The 20,949-nt window shown below is 42.7% G+C and overlaps 1 protein-coding gene across 1 annotated transcript; it reads right to left on the bottom strand.

Moving 5' to 3' along the window:
* Positions 1 to 1,878: 1,878 nt before the first annotated feature.
* On the bottom strand, positions 1,879 to 20,949 carry htr1d (5-hydroxytryptamine (serotonin) receptor 1D, G protein-coupled). The gene is made up of 2 exons (XM_088303765.1): positions 20,669 to 20,949; positions 1,879 to 3,631 (listed from the first exon to the last, which is right to left on the bottom strand). Exon 2 carries the CDS (start codon positions 3,090 to 3,092, stop codon positions 1,941 to 1,943), a length of 1,152 nt encoding a protein of 383 aa, XP_088159891.1. The 5' UTR covers positions 3,093 to 3,631; positions 20,669 to 20,949; the 3' UTR covers positions 1,879 to 1,940.

The following is a 20,949-nucleotide window of genomic DNA, read 5'->3' on the forward strand; positions in this document are numbered from 1 at the left end:
CAAATACTTTCGAGTGCACACAAGAGCATATATGGAGAGCAATTTACTGAACCTTTTAGGGTAAGTACTTTACTGTACCACATAAAACATACGGGAGCCGCAGCGTACAGTACAACACGGAGACAGATACATTTGATGGCTTTAAGCACTTCCCCAAAGCTGGATTGCATCCAGGCTCTCTGCTCACTGGCCACTTCATTAGGTACACTTAGTTGTGAAATCATATTTACGAGAGCTATTGGTGAAGTTATACTTTAAATGTGAGGGAAATGATTAGGAAAAAAATCCATTCAACCATCCTTCCATGATCTAAGCCAGGGGTGGGCAAACTTTTTGATTGGCGGGCCACAATGGGTTCCAAAATTTGACAGAGGGGCCGGACCAGGAGCAGATGGGCGGAGTATTTTGGTAACCTCGCCTCTTTGAAGAAAAAAAATACATTTTAAATGAAAATGAACAAAAGCATTACAACTAAATATCTACGTTTGACAGACCACAGACATTAACAAGGTTTATTCATTTAATTTTTTTCAAGTATGGTGGGTCGGATTAAAATGATTAATGGGCCGCATTTGTCCCCAGAGCCAAAGTTTGCCCACGCCTGATCTAAACCGTGCTGGAGCCTATCCCAGCTGTAGGTGGGGTACACCCTGAACTGGTTGCCAGCCAATCGCAGGGCACACAAAGATGGACAAACATCCGCGCTCACACTCACACCAATTTAGAGTGTCCAATCAACCTGCCATGCATGTTTTTGGAATGTGGGAGCCAAGCCGGAGTACTCGGAGGAATCCCACAGAGGCACGGGGAGAGCATGCAAACCCCACACAGGAAGACCAGAGCCGGAATCGAACCCCGCACTGTGATGCCATCGTGCTAATGAGTCGTCCACAGTGTTGCCTAGAGAAGGGGGCGGGGCATGGGGAGGAGGGAATTCAATTAAAATGTATATTTATTTGTGCAAGTTGTGTGCCCGATGTACGGTGATATTTGTAAAGTACATTCCCCTATAAAAAGACTATATTTGGTCCTGGTAAAATTTGAGATGCCCAGTTTTCTTTACAGTTTAGCCTTCGCCAAATTTGTCAATAAAATAAATACAATTCAGACGTTTCTGACAGTGTCAGTCACGACCAATCAGTGGGATAAAATATTCGGACCACCACAACAGACCGTTCCATCCATAGGACGAAATCTGCCGAATTTAGCAATGACCCTCAAACATGTATAATGTATTTAAAATCAAATATCTGGATTAGGCCATTTGAACATCACGATTGCGATGTGCACATGCACAATAGTCACATCGTAGGATGTGCAATGTTTCTATTTTTTTTTTTTTTCATAAAAGCAGCACGCTACACTATGCTCTACATTGTAGTGACTACACAGACCGTCTAGCTCACGCCCCCTGCTAATTAGTCAATTATTATATAAATTCAATGGAGTCATGGTGAGTAAACCAAATTCTTCCCAAACAGAGCTATTTGAGTCCTCCGGTGAAAATCTTTCTAGTTTCAATATCGCAATGTACATCGCAACCCCCCCAAAATCGCAATGTCAGTTTTTCCCAATATTGTGCAGCCCTAATCTGGATTCACTTTTCAGGGTCTTTAACTGGAAATTTGATATTTCACCTCAGGTTTTTAATGCAATTACATTGTGGATTTTTTTGTCTTTGACAAGTGTGGCATTAGGATCAGGTGTACCTAATGTTGTGGCCAGTGAGTGCATGTCCATGCTGAATGAATCATCATTCTTCCTGTTTTCTAGATGAATGCGAGAGTTCTTCCTTTTCCGCATGCAAGTCTTTTTCAATATCTTCTGTGGTATGGCACTGAGCAATTGGGTGTAAAAAATAAAAGCATCAACCAAGATGGAATTTTTACATTAGAGTAATCAGAACTAATTATACGATTTTCCATGAGCTTGTTTGGTCTTCAGGAGAAGCGTCTGAACTTCATGAGTTTCTGGAAGGCCTGCTTGAACTCGTCATTAAACACGGTGTAGATCACCGGGTTGATGAGCGAGTTGAGGTATCCCAGCCAGGTGAAGACGTCAAAGAGCACCGGGTGAAACCAGCACTCCTTACAAATGGCCATGACCAACGTGCCCACGAAGAACGGAAGCCAGCACACAATGAACGCGCCGAGGATAATGCCCAGAGTCTTGGTGGCTTTCCTCTCACGAGCCGCGCAAAGCCGCTTCCTCTCCAGCACGCTGTCGGCCAGCTTCACCTTCACGCTGTTCATAAAGAGAGGTGAGCTCCCCGTTCCTGAGTGGACGTTCCCTTCCTGGAGGGGCCCTTCCTGGTTGGAAGAGGAATTGAGAGAGCACAGGGACGAGCCCGCCGAGGTTTGGATGAGCTGCGCCGTGGTGAAGCGCTTCCCGGACGACGTCGGCATCTTAAAGATGCGGGAGCGCGCCGCCACGTAAATCCGTCCGTAGAGGATGACGAGAAGCACCGTGGGAACGTAGAACGCCCCGAAGGTGGAGTAGAGGGTGTACGAGATCTGATCTGTATTCACCAAGCACTCCGTCAGCTCCTCGTGGGCTTTGGCTTGCCGCCAGAAGAGCGGAGGAATGGAAATCGATATGGAGATCACCCACACTACTCCGACCATGATCCCGGCTCGGCGCATGGTGCGGCGTTTGGAATACTCCAGCGCGTCCGTGATCGCCCAATAGCGGTCCAGGGCGATGACGCACAGGTGGAGGATGGACGCCGTGCAGAAGGTGATGTCGGACGACAGCCAGATGTCGCACACGATCTGCCCCAGCGACCAGGTCTTGCTCACCGTGTACACGATGCTGATGGGCATCACCAGGATGGACACCAGGAGGTCGGTGACCGCCAGCGAGCCGATCAGGAAGTTGGCGGGCGTGTGCAGCTTCCTGGTCAGGAAGATGGTGGCGATGACGAAGGCGTTGGACAGCACAGTGGAGAAAGTTACCACGCCAAGGAGCACGGACAGGGAGATCTGGAAGCCCAAGATCGAAGCGTCGCTCCAGTTGGGAGACACGGTGGTCGGATCGGGAATCTCCGAGACGTTGCTGGTGAAGTAGTCCAGGGAGCTGTTGTACACCTCCATGTTGCTCGTGATTCTCAACAGCTTTAGAAGAGCCTCATTGCACACGCACCCATCAGCGCAGGGTTCAATCCCCCATGGCCTTGTTCTTCATATCAACCCGAAGCGAACGTCCAATCCCATCATTTCGAGTTTGGAGCTAATGGTCCTGTAACTGAAGCCGACTTATTTGTCCATTTCAGTTTTCTAATATCGATTCAGGCCTGCTTGCATTGCAGCAGGAGCGATGGATCCTCATTTGTATTCAGCTTCTGTCAGATGGCCACTTTTGTTCCCCTTCTTTCCACTCCTCTTATCTCATCTTCCAAGCTACAGCAGACCGGCAACAGCAGCTCAACACCGAACCGTCGTATCTATCAACCACTTTAATGGGCTCCTCCGTTTCAATAAGGTGAGGCGCCGCGTTGCGTGCGGTAAGATGATGACGACAGATACGCAGGTCGGCTTGTTGTCAGGCCGCTATCTCTGGTGGGGTCCACGTCGAGCCGATCAACGGTTACATGATCCGGTCAAGGCTTGCTCCAGACTTCCTTGGTCGTCTTCTGCGTGTGAGACAAAAGGGAGTAACTTAGTATGCATTCAATTTCTTCTCATTATCACCTCTTCCTCTATTCATAAACAAACAAACAAAAACACCCACGTAGGTTGTGACCAACCTCGAACTGCAAATGGAGCGAGATTAACATAAACACACACAGATTCATCCACGGCCGGGTTCATTTATTGACTCGCGTTGAAATCCTTGATAACCAAATCTCCTTGCAAGGTTCAATTCACTCAGCCGAATTTAGTTTCAAAGGAATTCATCACTACATGACAAACACAAAAACTCCAATGCCAATTTTATGAGTAGATTTTTTAACTGTTTGGCTCAAGCTTTCAGTGGAGCGCAAGCATAATAAGCATGATAATAATCAGTTTCAAGGATCACAGATGCAGAACCTTCAAAAGGAATGATTTTACATTTTAAACATATTTAGTCATTGCATTAGTCCAACAAAGGTGTTTTTGTTGCACCCAACCCAGATGAAATATTACTATCATATCTAAGGACAGCATGCTAATGCTAACTTAAAATGCCAAACAATTTGAACCATACATTTCTTTCAATTGTTAGTCACTCATTTCTTATGAAACAATTGTCGGGTCAAAATGACCCGGGAATATTATTGTTTATCCTGAGAGACAAACATATCACAAGAGTGCAAATGAAGTATTGGTTTTGTTACTCAGCAGGACTACACACGCAAAAGGATTTTCTGACATGTATTGATAATAAAACGAGCACTCGGGTCAAAGTGACCCGGGGATATAATTACCTTTCCAGAGTTGAAATGAGAGTTGACAGTATTGCCTTTGTTACTAGTATGCAGAAGTACACCAAAAATTGCTTCTGGCACTTTTGGACAATTATACGTGCCCTCGGGTCATATTTCTGTTCCTGAGAAATTAAGGTTAACTTGAGATTCTCTTTGTTCACCTGTACTGTGTCGGCAAACTACAGAGGTGTGAAACCGCTGACGTAGAGGAAATAGTTGTTTAAACCTATTGCCAAAATCGTATTTGATCAATTATGAATGTATTCGTAAAACGTAGGCTAAATGCTAACAGCATAGCATTTTTTCCCCCCATAATGCCACGGGGTATTGATTGCGCATGCACAATTTTGCACTATCACCACTTCACAGGTGGACAGGATGAAGCTCACCAAAAGTCAAGTTTAAGTAAGGAAACATTGTTTATACAAAATGTTGCAAACATTAAATGTAGTTTTCCGCATTTTTAAATTGTTAGCATCAAAAATCAAACGTAATTGCGAGTTTTTTTGTCAGTTCCACGCTTCTGTCCTAAACAACCATTCAAAACAAATTCCAACATTTCCCAGCGGAACTGTGCTTCAAAATGTTTCTTTTTTTCTTGAGACTGCCCCTTCCCCATTCACTTTGTACAAAGGATGCCCAAGACAGTCGCAACAAGCGCCAGTCGCGTTTACTTTGGTTTGATCAAACAAGTCATGAACATGCAGCGCAGTGCCTTTGTGGTTAGCAAATCTGCCTCACGGTGAAGTTCTGGGTTTGGATCTCAACCCAGGGTTATGCATGTTGATTCAGGACGCTTTATCATCTATGGCAGGGGTGGGCAAACTTTTTGATTGGCGGGGCACAATGGGTTCTAAAATTTGACAGAGGGGCCAACCAGGAGCAGATGGATGGAGTGTTTTGGTAATTACCTTTAATTTTAAATGGAAGTGAACAAAAGCATTACAACAAAATATATGTCTTAAAAAAAACCACAGTATTTAGAAAATAAAACATTAACAAGGTTTATTCATTTAATTTTTTTCAAGTTCGGCGGGCCGGATTAAAACATTTAACGGGCCACTTGTGGCCTTCAGGCCGTAATTTGCCTCTTTAGGTATCCATGAGTGTGTGAATGGTTGTTTATGTGCGCCACACCGACCACCCTAATGAAGAGCTACAGGAAATGGATGGATGGATTTATCACAATGCAAAATTGAGACCGTATGCTTTTACACTTAATTTCATTGCTCTGCTATGATGCACTATCGAGCATTTCATACTTACGTTTAACTGGAACAGGATTTGAAAACCTGAACCTCTACTGGAAGCTCCTGATGGATAGAGTCTCTAACACACCCCCCCCACACACGCACACACACTAATTATTAACCCTGAGTTATTATCCCCCATTGATTTCTTCCTGTGCTGTTTCATCAAGCAGTCACTCAACATCAGGGGTCCTCAACCCTGTTCCACGAGGGCTGGTGTCCTGCAGGTTTTCCATCTCTCTCAGCTGCAACACAGCTGATTCAAATGATCAGATAATCAGCAAGGTCTGTAGACGCTAGATAACGATTGCTCAGGTGTGTTGCACCAGGGAGATGTGGAAAACGGGCAGGACCCCGGCCCTCGAGGAACAGGATTGAAGAACCCTACTCTACATTCAATTTGTGCGTCAGCCATCTTAATGCGAACGTCAATTTTTCGGGCACCGTTACAAAAGGATGGCACTAAAGAAATTAAAGGAGACGTTTGGCCTGTCAGAACACGACTTTAATATGTTCTCAAATTGGAATTATTTAGTATTTACTTTCACGTGTTTAACATCAATAGTGTCTGCTTTTTGATGCCCGGCAGCTTTTTTTTTTTCCTGATCAACGCCAATTCCGTTTCAAGTCATGTTACATACTTTATCATGATGTCTGCTCGCTTTCACTCGGGTTGCGGAAAAGGTGGATGTGTTGTTGAAGCAAGGGATGAGCATAGCAAGCAATTCATTGATCACAGAGAAGTCGGATCGTTGTGTGGAGCAGATTGTTGATTGAGGCAGGACGGCGGTCTAGTGATCAAGTCGTCTATCTCACAATTGTGAGGTTTGGATTTCAAATACCCCGCGTTTCTATGCGGAGTTTGCTTTCACGCCCAAATAAAAAGAAAAACAAACGTTCACGATAGATTGATTGAAAACAAAATTATCCATAGACGTGAATATGAATGCTTGTTTGTCTTTGAGGCCTGTGATTGGCTGGCTCCATTGCCCAAAGTCCACTCGGAAAACACTCCAGCTCACCCGCAACCCTAATGAGAATAAAGCCATAAAGGAAATGCATGGACAGATGATGACTGACGATTAATTGTGTGGAAGCAATTGAGGCAAAGTTACACTGCACTCCCAGAATATTTTTTTTTTAGTGCTTGTCCTCATTCGGGTCATGGAGCGCTGGAGCCTGTCTTAGTTGACTTTGGGTGCGAGGCGCCATCAAATCTCAGAATCAGAATCACATTTTCTGCAGTTGTCAGTGAAAGGTGTGTTCACAATATAAGTTAATTAAGAAAGCAAGAAAATAAACAATCTGCATTAGACAAGGAAGTGTGAAGTAAAGGTGATACCTTTTTTTTTTCCCCTTGTGTGTGTGTGTGTGTGTGTGTGTGTGTTCATGAGCTGAGCTAATAGCCGAGAGGAAGAAGCAGTTCATGTGGCAGTGAGGTTGTGGTCCCCTGCCTGAGGGGACAGGCTCGAACAGGCCTGTCCTGGGCTCAGGGCACGTATCGACAAATTATTCACAGTCACATTCACACCTATGGATGATTTAAAATCCTGCTCAGGTCAGTTGGGTCCTAAAATGCGTGTCGGTTATGTAGGAGGAAGAAAACCCAGGACATAACGCAAACGCCACACAGGAGAGACGAGATTCTGACAATAGACCTCTCGACTGTGAGGCGGACGCGCTAAACACTGGGCCGCCATGATGAGAATTCACCCATCCAAATACAATAATATTAAAAAAATTAATAATAATAAATGATTCCATAGTCGATCAAGGAACTATACTGGAACCGTAGTTGAGACTTTTAAGTTTCTCGCCACAAAAGCAGATCTGATCCACGCAGTCAGTGAGAGACTAAACATCAGCTGAGACTCAAATGCAAATCCAGGATTACAAGACTCTTGCTGATCTTTGTTTCATCTTTTCACTATCTGCGCTCTGTGTGAACACTTTAATCTCAATCCCGCAGCCTTGCGTAGCTACAAAACGAAGTAAAAAAAAACAAAACAAGTTTTTGCGTGTGATGATTCAGAGTACTACAACTAGAACTTGTGGGAAAATGAAAAATGTATGCGCAATACACAACTGGGAATTTGGAGTCAACTTTAAGGGAAAATATTCAACAAAAGAAATTTCAAGCTCTGTGACATAACACGAGAAATTAGTCAACCATATGAGACCTTGACTCCGTGGCTGTTTTGGGTTTTTCTTTGGCTTTTTGTAGCACTCAATAACCATTTACATGCAGAAGTTTCTTTTCTGATCAATTGTTTGGATAAGTGGCCCCGGTCACAGATAGATTGGAAAAACATAAAAATTTGAATTTAGTGTTTCTGGAGAATTTTCTTTTCAATTTAGGTTTGATTTTAATCTAATGAGAATATCAGACGCAAATATGTTACGTGATGGAGTTATGATGTGTGTCTCCACCACCACCACTTGGCATTTTTTAAAGCCGTCTTTCGTACATAGCGCGAAATGCAAACTGTGCGCATGGGTGGCGTTTACTTTCTTTTGGTATTCTCATAGACCGGCGGAAGTATCGGAAAAAGGGCCGCGTGCGCTGTTGTGGGACTGAACACAAGCGACTTGATTCCCAGCCAATCCCCTCATTCTCTTTCATTTCGGCATATGTGAGACGCACGGTGTACATGGCGGAAGCGTAACGGACTCGCTGGAGTTCGGCGCACGTCGAGCACGTTTATAAGGAACTTCAAGAATATATCCACCTGCGGATGATGTTCAGTGAAGTGGCCACTTGGGGACCTCCTTCAACAACCAATCGTGCGTCAGTGCGTTGTATTTGAAATGTAAATGGCCTCTCACGTGTTTTTCCTCTTCAAGGCACTCAAATTGCTTCACACCGACTTCTCGTTCACCGACCGATGACGGAGCGTCAGGAGCAACGGGCGGATCTTGCTCAAGGACATTTCAACATGCGCCATCAAACCCACAACCTCTGTGTTGGGAGACAACCACTCTGCAGAGACATTTAAAAATTGTGGGAGTGGAATCTACCAACTTTGCCGTTAAATGTTATAAAAAAATAAATAAATAAAAGTTTTGCTGTGGCAGGGGTGAACTTATTTTCATGAACAAAACATTGCTTGTACATTTAATAAATTTGAATAACCGTGATAAATGGATGGCAGGCTGGCAAGCTAGATAAATAAATACTTTAAACATCCAATGTGGGAAATGAGTTAAGTGAGCAGGAATTCCCAAATTTTTGTGCATGCAGCCGTGGGAATGAGCAACCTGATCTAGGCGGACAATCTTTAAAGCTTTAACGTTTACTTTACAATCATTTGCGCGACACAGTGAGATTCACAAAGTATAAGTATAAAAATTCTGAAACTGAATTGTATTCAGCGCACTAGGAATATAGTTATTGCTATTTTAAGGTTCAAAAGTTTATTTCTGTCTTGACATATCTAGAAATGCTCCAGAGTAAACCAATTTATTTTACTGGTATTAGTATTTTTCTGGTGGTGACTGGACAGCACATCCGCCTCACAGTTCAGGGGTGCAGGGTTTGATTCCAGCTCCGGAATCCCTCTGTGGAGTTTACATGTTCTCCCCATGCCTGCGTGCGTTGCCTCCGGGTACTCCAGTTTCCTCACGTGTTACAAAAACATTCATGGTAGGTCAATTGAACACTTTAAGTTGTCGCGCCGATGGTTGTTTGTCTTTGTGTGGCCTGCGATTTTTGCTGGCAACTAGTCCAAGGTGTACCCCGCCTCCTGCCCGAAGGCAGCTGGGATAGGATTCAGCACGCCTGCGACTCTTGTCAGGCGAAGCAGCTTCAATGGATGGATGGATAATAGTTTTCTGCCATTGAGGCAAAAATAATCACCAAAATGAAACAAATGGGAGATACACCCGCTTCCCAAAATAGATCCTGTCGGACCTTCGAGCTTCCATTGTGTTCCAGTCGCACTTCATCAAATGTGATAGATGGCTGAATTGCCTATCTGTTTACATATCAGTCAAGTCAAACACAAGGCTTATCTCCTTGTGCTCTGGTTTACGAGACAATGAGATAATGAGGCTGGTAATGAATGGATGAGAGGAAAAGATTTCCAATCAAGAACAGGCCCTGCCGAAATTGGGCTGGATACTGCTTGCGTGAAAAGACATTAGTTCCTCCATCTGGCTTTTAAATTAAATGACAGAGGGGCAGAGCGCAAACCAGGAAGCGCTTCCAAGCGAGCAGAATGTATCCACTGTACGACTCAGAACATCACGCTCCCATTCATGAGAAATCAAATTCACCTCTCCTTTTAGTCTTGGCCCAAGTCCCACCAGATGCTGTACAGTAATGTGTTCGCCGCACACGGGGAACCGGCGACTCACCCTGTGAACCAGGCGGACTTGCGAACGCCACTGGAGGGGCGGCTAATTGATTTAACTCAGCAGAGGTAGAGCCATCGCCGCTCGTCTGTCAGCGCCTGTTTGCTGTTGACTCAAGCATGCACTTAACGGTAGCCGGGCATGACTCTAACAACTGCGTGTGCGTTATTTGCGTGTGTGTTGATGAAGAGTACGTCAAAGGAGAAACACAGTCGGCTGCGGAATATGAATGAGAACTTAATGGGAGGCTGGAGACTCTTTAACAATTCAGCAATATTGGGCCGTAACATTAGGAACGCGACCAAAGGACACAGATGAGCCGTAGCGTTTCTAATGGGACCTTGATGTTCAAAGAAATATTGAAAATGTTCAAGAAAAACGACAAGGAACAATTGTCTGCGAACATCGTTGCAACCTTGACAAAAAAATAAATTTGCTATGTTCACCAGCATGAAGACAAATGATTTTAAAGCTATGATTCTGTTGAATGAAGGGCAACAGGTTCATTGTACTTATATCTTGCTGGCGTAGAAAAGAGGAGAAAAAATACATTATTTATTGTGAAGAAATATTATATAAGTCAGATGAAATTGGATCATCTCCCACAACACACCTGATGATCTCTCAAGGAACATTTGATGCAAATCTTTGGTCGACTGGATGACGTGCCTTAATTATTCATGGGGTGTGTCATCCATAAGACAAACGCTTCCCTCAAATAGACGCCGCATTTTTCCAACAAAGGAAAAAAAGGGTGTATTTATCTCGGTTTAAAGCAGGTGTGGGAAAACTACGGCTCGTGGGCCACATGCGGCCCATTAAGTGTTTTAATCCGGCCCGCCAAACTTGAAAAAAATTAAATGAATAAACCTTGTTAATGTATTAGTTTCCAAATAATGTGGCTTTTCAAAGACATATACATTGTTGTAATGCTTTTGTTCACTTTCTTTTCAAATTAAATGTATTTTTTTTCTCAGATGAGGTGAGGTTACCAAAACACTCCATCCATCTGCTCCTGGTCCGGCCCCCCTGTCAAATTTTAGAACCCACTGTGGCCCGCCAATCAAAAAGTTTGCCCACCCCTGGTTTAAAGAAATCATCATTCTAACGGTGACGTTATCTGATGAGGCCATTTGAAATCTGTTGTTAACCAAAACAGCAGCACCTACCAAAGCAGTCTCTCAGATGAATCAAAGTGCGGCGTTTTAAGAGTAAAAATGATCTAACATTATGTGGACAGACGTAATTAGAGTTCCGTTACATTCTAGCGCGATGATACTTGAAACAGTCGCCAGTCAAGCGAATGAAAGTTGTATGATGCGAACAGTTTGACCCCGGGACACATTCATTTAATTTAAATAATTCCCGTGAGAATATTTGTTTTAGAGTCACCCATTATCCATAAATAGATTTCGTTAAAGGTTTCACTGTATTGACGACCCTCAATAATCATGTGATCTAAATGTCACGCAGAAGAAAAAAAAAGGTTATTTTAAAGACAACGCTCAAAACAATTATTTCATATCAAGTGTGACAATATTAAACAGCAAAGTCATTAGTAGCTGGCAAAAGCTCCGTTCCGCATTGGAAGTGAAACAGAGTCACGTCGCGGCTGGAACAAAGGTTAGACAAAGTCACACTTTTAGAAGCCAGCCGAACATTAGAGTGTCCCTTTATGAGCCAGATGTCCACCTTTATTTAATATTTCATTTGTGCCAAGTGCCCCATTAACAAACATGCTTACCTTCCACACCCGTGAAGCAATAAAAAAATAACAGTACTCGTGTTTTGTTTTTCCAGAAACCATTCAAAGGATAAATAATAGATGTCTTGTGGAGAAAAATGGTCATATAAAAGATAGATTAGTAGAAGTGTTGGATCCCTCACCCCACCCCACCCCCAGACTATTGGTGAGGCAAAGTGTAGCCTCAAGGTTAAAGAGCATGTAACTCCGCCAGATGTTATAACATGGCTAGGTTTGAAAAACAGAAAAGAAGAAAAACGCATTGTCCAATTATTAGCTAAGACATTCCAAATACACACGCTAGGTAAAGAAGTCTAAATTATCCTAAGGTATGATTGTGATTGGGTCAGTGGCGGGCCGTGCATTTCACAACTGGGCGTCAGTGAAGACCGACTTACTCCGACTTGAATCAACCCCCCTCATAATAGCATCATTTATGACACCACGGCTGGACAAATAATATACAGACAAACACTTTCACAGTACTGAGTGAGTGTTGGTGCGACCTCGCTTCTCATGAAATATCTGTCTTGAAAATGCAAGCGTATCTGCAATTAAATCCACACTTTTCCCTCCTTCAGCCATTGTGGTTTAAAAAAGCAAGATTAGAATTAGAAATCCCTTTATTGTCATTGTACAATTATATTTTAGATCAGACGGTTGCCAGTTACACTTCCGGGTGTGTTGATTCCGCGCAGCCCTGCCCCCTCACGAGTGAGTATCCAATCACAAAATGCGTTCATTACCTTCAGCGCAAGACCAGCGAGAAGGCTCACTGCAACCAACTAGTGATCTGATTGGCTATCGCAACTGTCTGTCAAATCAGAAAGCTCATTGGGTTTGACAGAAGAGACGCCTGCACAATTGTATCTGAAGGCCTCTGAAAGAATCCTGCGTGCTACTGGTATTATGAAACCTGCCTGGCAACACAAGCTAGCTGAATTCTGATTGGATAAAAACTCTCGCCTGAAAATACAACAGTAGGATATAACATGATATCAATGTGAAGAATATGATCATTTTTCTTGATCATGTTAGGCCAGCGGAGAAGGCCTTGAAGGTGTAGACCAGTTCACAGTGTGCCCCGCCCCCTGACATAATTACACATTCTTTTCCCCTAAAATTTCTTTTTTTTTGGGGGGGGTGGAACGGGGTCCGGGGCCGACAGTTTTTATGAATAAGGCCAGAATGGTACAGAGATCGCGGCCAGAGAGCAGGGGACTGACCGGCAATAAAGGGTCATGTGCATCTCTGTTATTTAGTTAGAACCACTTGGCCACTAATTTCGACCACGGCAGCACGTTAGTAAGCTAGCGAGCTTTGCTTTCAACCAGAAAATTGGATCATTTACAGAACAGCTCTGTGTCGATCTTTAAATTTTCCCTGTTTTATGTACTTTGTGTAATTTGGACTCCGATGATATGTTGGAAAGCAAAGAATTATGGTTATAATAATTAATTTTCTCCCAAGCAAGGAGTTGACAACGCAGACGAGCTGCTGGGGCGTCGCACCTGTGGATGACAGAATTGCGGCTGTCACTTGAAAGTGACTCTAGAAGTTTGCTCAACTTGGCTGCTCGCTTCATGGGGCAGAGAAACTCATGTGGAGTCGGTTGTTCTGTGAATTAAGAACAGTTCATTCACAGAAAAATATTCAGAAAAAAAAAATATCACTTGCTTGGTTGCTTAAACATTTGTATCCGAGCATTTCAAGTCATTTTTTTTCCATAATGACAATCACAACCTTTTAGGAGTGAGATGATAAAAAGATGTTTTTACTTTTTTTCCACGGCTGGGGGGGGGGGCGGTTGGTACATCCGTGTTGTTTGCAGGTGCCCCCGAGCACGGTGAGTAGGTGTTCTTCGCGAGCTGCGTAGGCGTACACGCACATGCACCATCTGCACCCCCCCCCCCACTCCAACCATCCGCCTGCGCTCACATGCAAATGCAAGTACAAGAAAAAGCTTTTTTTTTTTTTTTTAACATTTTTGTCGGCATGCTAATTTAGGCTTTTGAGGTAAAAGTCTAAGTGTACCTGCGGCGCAAGGCACATGTGGAGAATACGCACTTGAAGAGTCACTTTTTGGCTATGCCCGCTTTCAAGCGTCCAATCTGGCCCATTATTCCAGCACATAAAGAGGTCAACTTGCGGGAAATGTCGCTTTTTAAATTGCGAGCATCAAAATAGTGCCTATTTGCCTCTTATTTCGATTAATGTTGGCGTGAGTAAATGTCTAACTGCTGTAGTGTAATTTTTTACATAGAGGAAATGATCAAATACAGTAAATAAATTATCACAAATTTTTACAGTTACAACAGTAAAAAATAAAATCAACCTTCCATTTTCTGTAACCTCGCTCGGTTTGCGGGTGAGCGGGAGCCTAGCCCAGCTGACTCCCGCAGAGAGTCAGAGGACACCGTGGATTGGTCGCCAGACAATCGTAGGGCACATATGAAAAAAAAAAAAAACTTCCATGAACCTTCTAAGCTTGTTTTTTATTTTAATGTGGGAGGAAGCTGGAGTCCCCGGAGAAAACCCACGCAAGCACAAGGAGAACATGCAAACCTCACACAGGAAGGCCGAAAGACATTCGAACCCTCAACCTCAGAAGTGTGAGGCAGATATGCTTACCATTAGTTCCAAAAAACTATCAATTTCAATCAAAATAAATACAAAAAAAAAAAAAAAAAAGAATCTAGTCTTACTGGAATGCTTGTTGCATCGCTCTTAACGATGACGTGGGCTGTTTTTTGGCTCTCAATTCTCATCGAGTTGGCTAAAGCAACAAATTCTTCTGACCTATTAACGCTGACGTATATCTTAGTCAAACTTGGCCTCAACAACTTTCACTGAAGTTTATTTGCATTGAAATTATTAAAATTCAGTGGCCTGACATCTTGTGAAAATTATCTCCCAACAATGAGAAACAATCTACTCCACCACACTACACGTAAAAAATAACCGACTCGACTTCACGGACGTGACCCTTGGAAAGTGGAGCAAGTACCAGTACAGATCTAGGACAACCGAGAGGCCCTTCATTAGTCCAAAGGATGAAGCTGACACAGGGAGCGAGAGACACACACACACACACGCACGCCCATCCCCATGGGTGGTCCATACACTGATCACATACTTCTTTATCACTAAAATATTTCAAATCTAAAGAAATAATGATGTCATTCGATTTCATGAACGAACTCTTTGGGCATGTAAAAGGAAGAACTACCTGTATTTAATTTTAGTTCATTTTTTTTAACATGATGTTGCAGAGACCGTCTTGAGCTGGGTGGCCTGTCCTGAGCAATATGTCATTGGCTCCGCCATCTTGGATGTGGCCATCCCATTATCATTGCATCTCCATCAAGAGATCCAGTGAAAGAAACAAGGCAGACTGACATTATTGTCAGCCTCTTAGAATTTTCAATCATGCCAGGAATAATATCAAATCAGAAAAAGAGCAAATCCTCCGCAATTCTAAATACATTTAGGTAATCAGCAAAAACCTCTGGTAATAACTAAGTCATAATTTTTGGCTAAAAAAAAAAAAAAAAAGCTTAATCGTCAGGACGACATGAACAATTTTCAAATGTAAATCAAGCTGCAACATGTTTTCAGGAAAATTGAGCCCATAGACACAATGAGCACATTCAAACAGGAGGTGCTGTTGTCCGCAGCTCACTGCCAGACACCCACATGCATGCTTGCCAACGTCATCCTGTTACGCTCCGCGGGTGGAGGAGGTAGGAGAGGAAGAGGGGGACCCAAAATGCAGGGGAGCCAAGGCAAGGGTAACTTAAAGGGAGTTTAATTAACCAAACAAACAAGGAACTTGGAACAAATGAACGAAACAATGAGGACGAACAAAACGCGACGGGACAGAACTAAACCGGACTATGAAACAGGGACAGTGACAAATAACCTGAGCTGTGATCTATGAGCATGAACGAGAGCAAAGAGTAACAGTGGCCTGAAGAAATGGCAAAGCAAGGCCGTGATGTCCGGAAATAGGGCAAAAAGGGGCAATGCACCGACGCCGAATAGTCAGCGGCGGGCGTTTAAGTAGTGACTATTAAATGAGTAAACGAGTGACAGGTGCGTGGCTGGTGGGCGCGTCTCTCCAGCCAACACGACACGCGCTGGAAAGGAACGCCCCCTCGCCCGTTGAGCAAAACATAAACAAAAACATGACATGATGGAACGGACCATGACACATCCCACCAGGGCCTCGCCTCGTAACAACACAATACACTATTTCCTCGGCATGCTATTCTTTTTTGGTTGTGTCCACTAAACAAGCTTGTTCCCACAAGAAACCAATAGAATTCCATGAAGAAAAAAAAAAAAGTCACGGAATGAATGAGGTATCGTTGAAAAAATAGAATGTCTGGTGACATGGCTGAAACTAAAGAAAATCTCCGAAAGGATGTGAAGACAGCAGTCAAACGCATCACATCCAACGGATGACTCACTGCACCGGGGCCTTCTCATTAAAGGAACGCGGGAGAGAAAATGTTTGGGGAGGTTTGAGAAGTCTCACGGTTTCCCACTTGAAAGTGGATTGTTCCCTGCTTGATAAATGTTATTTTACGGCTGCCTTGAATTGTTTTTGTCGACGAATAAACCAAAGATTAGGCTTCTCGAGCGCACTCAACCACTTGCAAATATATCATGGTCTATAAAAGCGAATGATTTGTGACAATTTTTTTCTATAACAAAGTTAAGAATACAAAGTACATATCTGTCTTCTTCAAAAGTTGCTCCAGAGGAAGATTCCTATTTGTATTTTGCAGTAATTTTAAGGCTGTTGATTGAAACTGATATGCAAATATGGAAGGTCATTTACACAGATTTCATGCAACAAGAATTCATGTTTCCAAGCAACCAAAGAATAGTTTGGCAATACATCACAGGTTGCTGGGTATGCAGTGGAATACATAATATTATAACGCAAAATAAAGTGGATCATTCAACAGGTTCTCCCATTCAAACAATTTGGTATGATTTTGTAACTATTCTACCAATAGGAAAAAATAATCATGCCAGGGTCAAACTGTCGCCATTTCGTAACTATTTTGAACAGTAAAGACAACTTTTAAAGGGACATCCATCAATCTGGGGCTGGGCTATACGACCTCAAAATCAATATCACAATAAATTGAGCAATTTTACCTCGATAACGATAAATGCATGATAAAAAAAAATATGATTAATATAATACTAAAAGTAGACCAAAACAAAAGATTAATCAACTAGCTATAGAAACAGGCAAAAAAACAAACAAAAAAAAAACAGCCGAGTTGATTTTTTTTCTTTAAAAAATAAAAAAATTAATAAAAAAATAATAATAAAATTAAAAAAAATAAAATCACTTTTTGGTGATTTTTCAAGAAAAAAAATCCGTCTGTAATTGCAGTTCATGTATTTATATTTATAAGAGTAAGGGACAAAAATATCTTTTTTTTTAATGTGTTTGGTTCATAGACTGCATCTGGCAATTAAACAGCAGCCTGTAACAGATGATTGGTGTTGTGATGACTATTTGTCCTTTCCGTGCTGTTTACTTTCAATTTGCGACACTCTGGCGTCGGTGTTTACATCGACTGCATTATTGCCCCGACTCACCTCTGTTGTTATGATTACCGCGGTGACAAATGACAAACAAGCGTGCTTTCACTAACGCAGCGCTGACAATTCTTGTCTCAATGGAAAGGTTTATCAATGACTTTATTTTCATCCGTGTTATTGATCACATGGCCGCAGCTTCACAACATCTCTTCTATGTTTTCCGTCGGGGTGTGTTTCATTGCCCAAAGGCAGACTTTCCTGTAGCGCCATCTGCTCAGCTGCATCCAAGCCAACTCATGTGCGGACTACTGTAAACACTTAGGCAGGCCGCCGGGGCCGGCGATGTGACGCCGCCACTGTTGAAAGGCACCTCAAAGCGTTGCGGCGCGTTTGTAGCCATGTTTTGCCGCCTTTGTGGGGCGTTCAAGACACAAAGTGACGCTAAAATTATCTCGCGTTGTTTTCATTGCCATCCTGCGTTGACAGACCACAAGCAAACAACATAAAAAAATAAAATAAATAAAACAGTGAGGACGATGTGTCCCCCAAGTGTGTTTATAATGATGCCCAGAAGCGTGGAATGCCATTATTCCTTAGTTACAGTTGCTATGAAATTGTTTTGCAGAAATGTTTGGAGTGATATTAGCATTTAAATGATTATTTTGGAAACGATGGAGGTCATTGATGGTTTTACGCACACGTTCTCTGAATTATTTATGATACGTTGGTGACATGCTTTGGACAACAAAGCTCTCCATTGCCTCGTGGAATGTCCTTTCAGTTGTTCTCTAAAGTCACTCCAGGTGTTTAGCTACACACACCACAAACCAGAGTTGTGATACATTTGGATTTTTATTAGATTTAGCTTTTATTTCGTTTTGAGTTTGGTTTTGTGTTTTAATTCAGCTCGTTTTAATTGTTTTTTTTAGAGCATTTGTTTTTTTTACTGAAAATGTTTTGTTTTACTTAAGATTTTTTTAATTTATTTTTAGTTTTAGTATTAGTTTTACCTTTTTAAAAAATATACTGTTTTTTGTGCACAAGATTAAAAACAGCTCATTAAGTATTGTGTAATAAAGAAAAGTAAACTAGCAACTACATTCTACAAACAAATGTTTGACCTGGATTTGCATGTTTCCCCCCGTGCCTGCGTGGGTTTCCTCCCACATTCCAAAAACATGCATGGCAGGTTGATTGAACACTCTAAATTGCCCCTAGGTGTGATTGTGAGCGCGGACGGTTGTTCGTCTTTGTGTGCCCTGCGATTGGCTGGCTACCAGTTCAGGGTGTGCCCCGCCTACTGCCCGAAGACACCTAGGATAGCTTCAACACCCTCGCGACACTCGTGAGGAGAAACGAAAAACAAAATGGATGGATGGATATTCTTAATCACTGTCAAAACTGCACTTCCATTTAAGTTCCTGCAAAATTGGTTGTCAATTTTATGTTAAGCAAGCTGGTTGGGATCGGTTGACTGTAACTGATAAAGTAACTTGTAATCTAATTACTTTTAAAATCATATGAGTAACTAAACGCATTTACTTTTAAAGGAAATTAATCAGTAAAGTAACTGTGGCAACTCTGTTTTTCAAATATGGATTCAAATCCCGTCATGAAGTTCTACCACATGCAAGTGCTAAGACAGCTTTTGTTACCATGACGACAAGGGGCGGACCACACATATATCAATATCTCGCTATGTCCTTATACAAACAAGAAACATGTTTTTATGATAAGTCCATTTTAGCAGAATTTTATGTTGTTTTTTTTTCCAGAATTTTGCAGTCTCTGTACCTCCCCAGAAGTCTTCAATCGTTTCACGTGCCTCTGCGTTTCATTTTGCAAGCTTATCGCGTTCGGTGATTGAACGTGATGTAGTTGAGAGTCATTTTTCATGGTGTTTCTTGGCACCCTTGACTCTGCGCCTCACCTGGCCCTGACTGATCCCAGCGATCTCGATGATTTGCTGCCTCTGACACCACGCGGCCTTGCCACCATGAGCTAAAGTTCGAGAGCATCCGCTTTCCTTCTGGAGATGGAAATCTTTCGCTTTTGCTTTTCCACCCTCCGCATCAACATTAATTTCCTACAGTATTAATTGTTTCGCCAGATTTGTATAATCGCCATAATAAGGTACAAATGAGTCTGGAGAACAGCCCCTCATGTATTCAACTATTTCCTAATCCATTTCATTTCCATGACTCGGTGTCGTTAACCATTTATCAGCGGGTGCGCGACACGGCGAGGATTTTCCAGCTGTTCCGCCGGCTCTGATGTGGTTGCGTTCAACTCCAAGACTCAAGTGAGAGAAAAAAGATCATCAGCCTGGTGAGCTCAGCGCACTTTTCATGCTGCAGATTCTTTCATTTTTGACAAGTCACTTGCACACCACTGAGTTACTTTGGTTCCCCGACTTTGGACATCACTCAAATAGTCCCGATATGAGGACCGATCCTCAGAAGAGCGGCACCGACGACAGATGATGATAAGGCGTATAAACCAATAAGCAGAAATTCTCATCGGATGGCAGTGAGCAAAATGACTCTCCGAATGCGCCCTTCCATCATCATGCTCGTGAGCGGCTCTCGACATCCTTTCTGCATAATTGAAATGAGCAGCAAACAATGCGAGCGTGCAGGACGCCGGGGAAACAATTGTCTCACTATTGATGACATAATAATGCTTCCATCCGTAACAATCAGGCAAAAGTCGATAAAGATTTCCATCACTTTTTCCAAAGATGTTCTCTGAGAAAAGACGTTTCATTAGGTACACATGTACACTCTGTTATGATTGAAAAAAAAAAAAAGAAAAATCACACATCCTCCCTTTATAGATAAACCAAGAACCAGTCAGATAATCATGCTAAGTTTCTATTTATATAATTATTGGCAGATATGTATGGGCTCTTATTTTTTAAGTGGTGCTCGTCTTCGATACCGTCCCATGCTCCTCTCATGACAAGGCCATAATATTAGGAACACCTCAGTGCGTCATGCAGTGCGCTTCAGCACCACTGCAACAACAACAGCACATGGACGGACAAAGAACAAATAAGATAACTACGCTCAGATTTGATTTTTTTCTTCATGTACTTGTGGCATTATCAAATGTGTCTGGTTTTATTCATTTAAAAAAAAAAGTGGAGTAGAGGAGTAATATGATACAGAGATCATGCACATAAATTAAGCCCCATCGTAATAAACACTTTATTAAATGAATAACTGTCATTTATTTGACTGTGCAGGTGTCCCTATTGTGTTTTGTTTTTTTACTGTTCTTCATGGCAATGGAAATGCACAGATGTAGAGAAAGAAAGAATAACATGAAAATAATGAGACTCACCATATTTTGGAGGATTAGTTTCTGCCTTCCTGGATGCTCAAGCCACCAAATCAACCAATCAGGGGATCCCCGGGACGCGGAGGAGTCCTTGTTACGCACGCACGTCCCGAGCAAACGCACCAACGGAGCAGTCTGGCCGACGCGCAGGCGTTTGTGCGCGTCCTGTTTGCCTTGCCATCACGCATGGTGCTCCACATTGCATCTCACGGCGTGGAGATTGACGTTGCGGAACGGCTCCTCGCTTCTGCATGCGTAAACTTGGCCAAAGGAAGTCCGGGACC

This window comes from Idiotropiscis lumnitzeri, chromosome 1 (assembly GCF_059441095.1).
Source record: "Idiotropiscis lumnitzeri isolate Australia: NSW breed Sydney's pygmy pipehorse chromosome 1, RoL_Ilum_1.0, whole genome shotgun sequence".
Taxonomy (NCBI): Eukaryota; Metazoa; Chordata; class Actinopteri; order Syngnathiformes; family Syngnathidae; genus Idiotropiscis; species Idiotropiscis lumnitzeri.

Excerpts from the sequence above, each read along its gene's own strand:
- htr1d (XM_088303765.1), bottom strand. The coding sequence starts at position 3,092 with ATGGAGGTGTACAACAGCTCCCTGGACTACTTCACCAGCAACGTCTCG.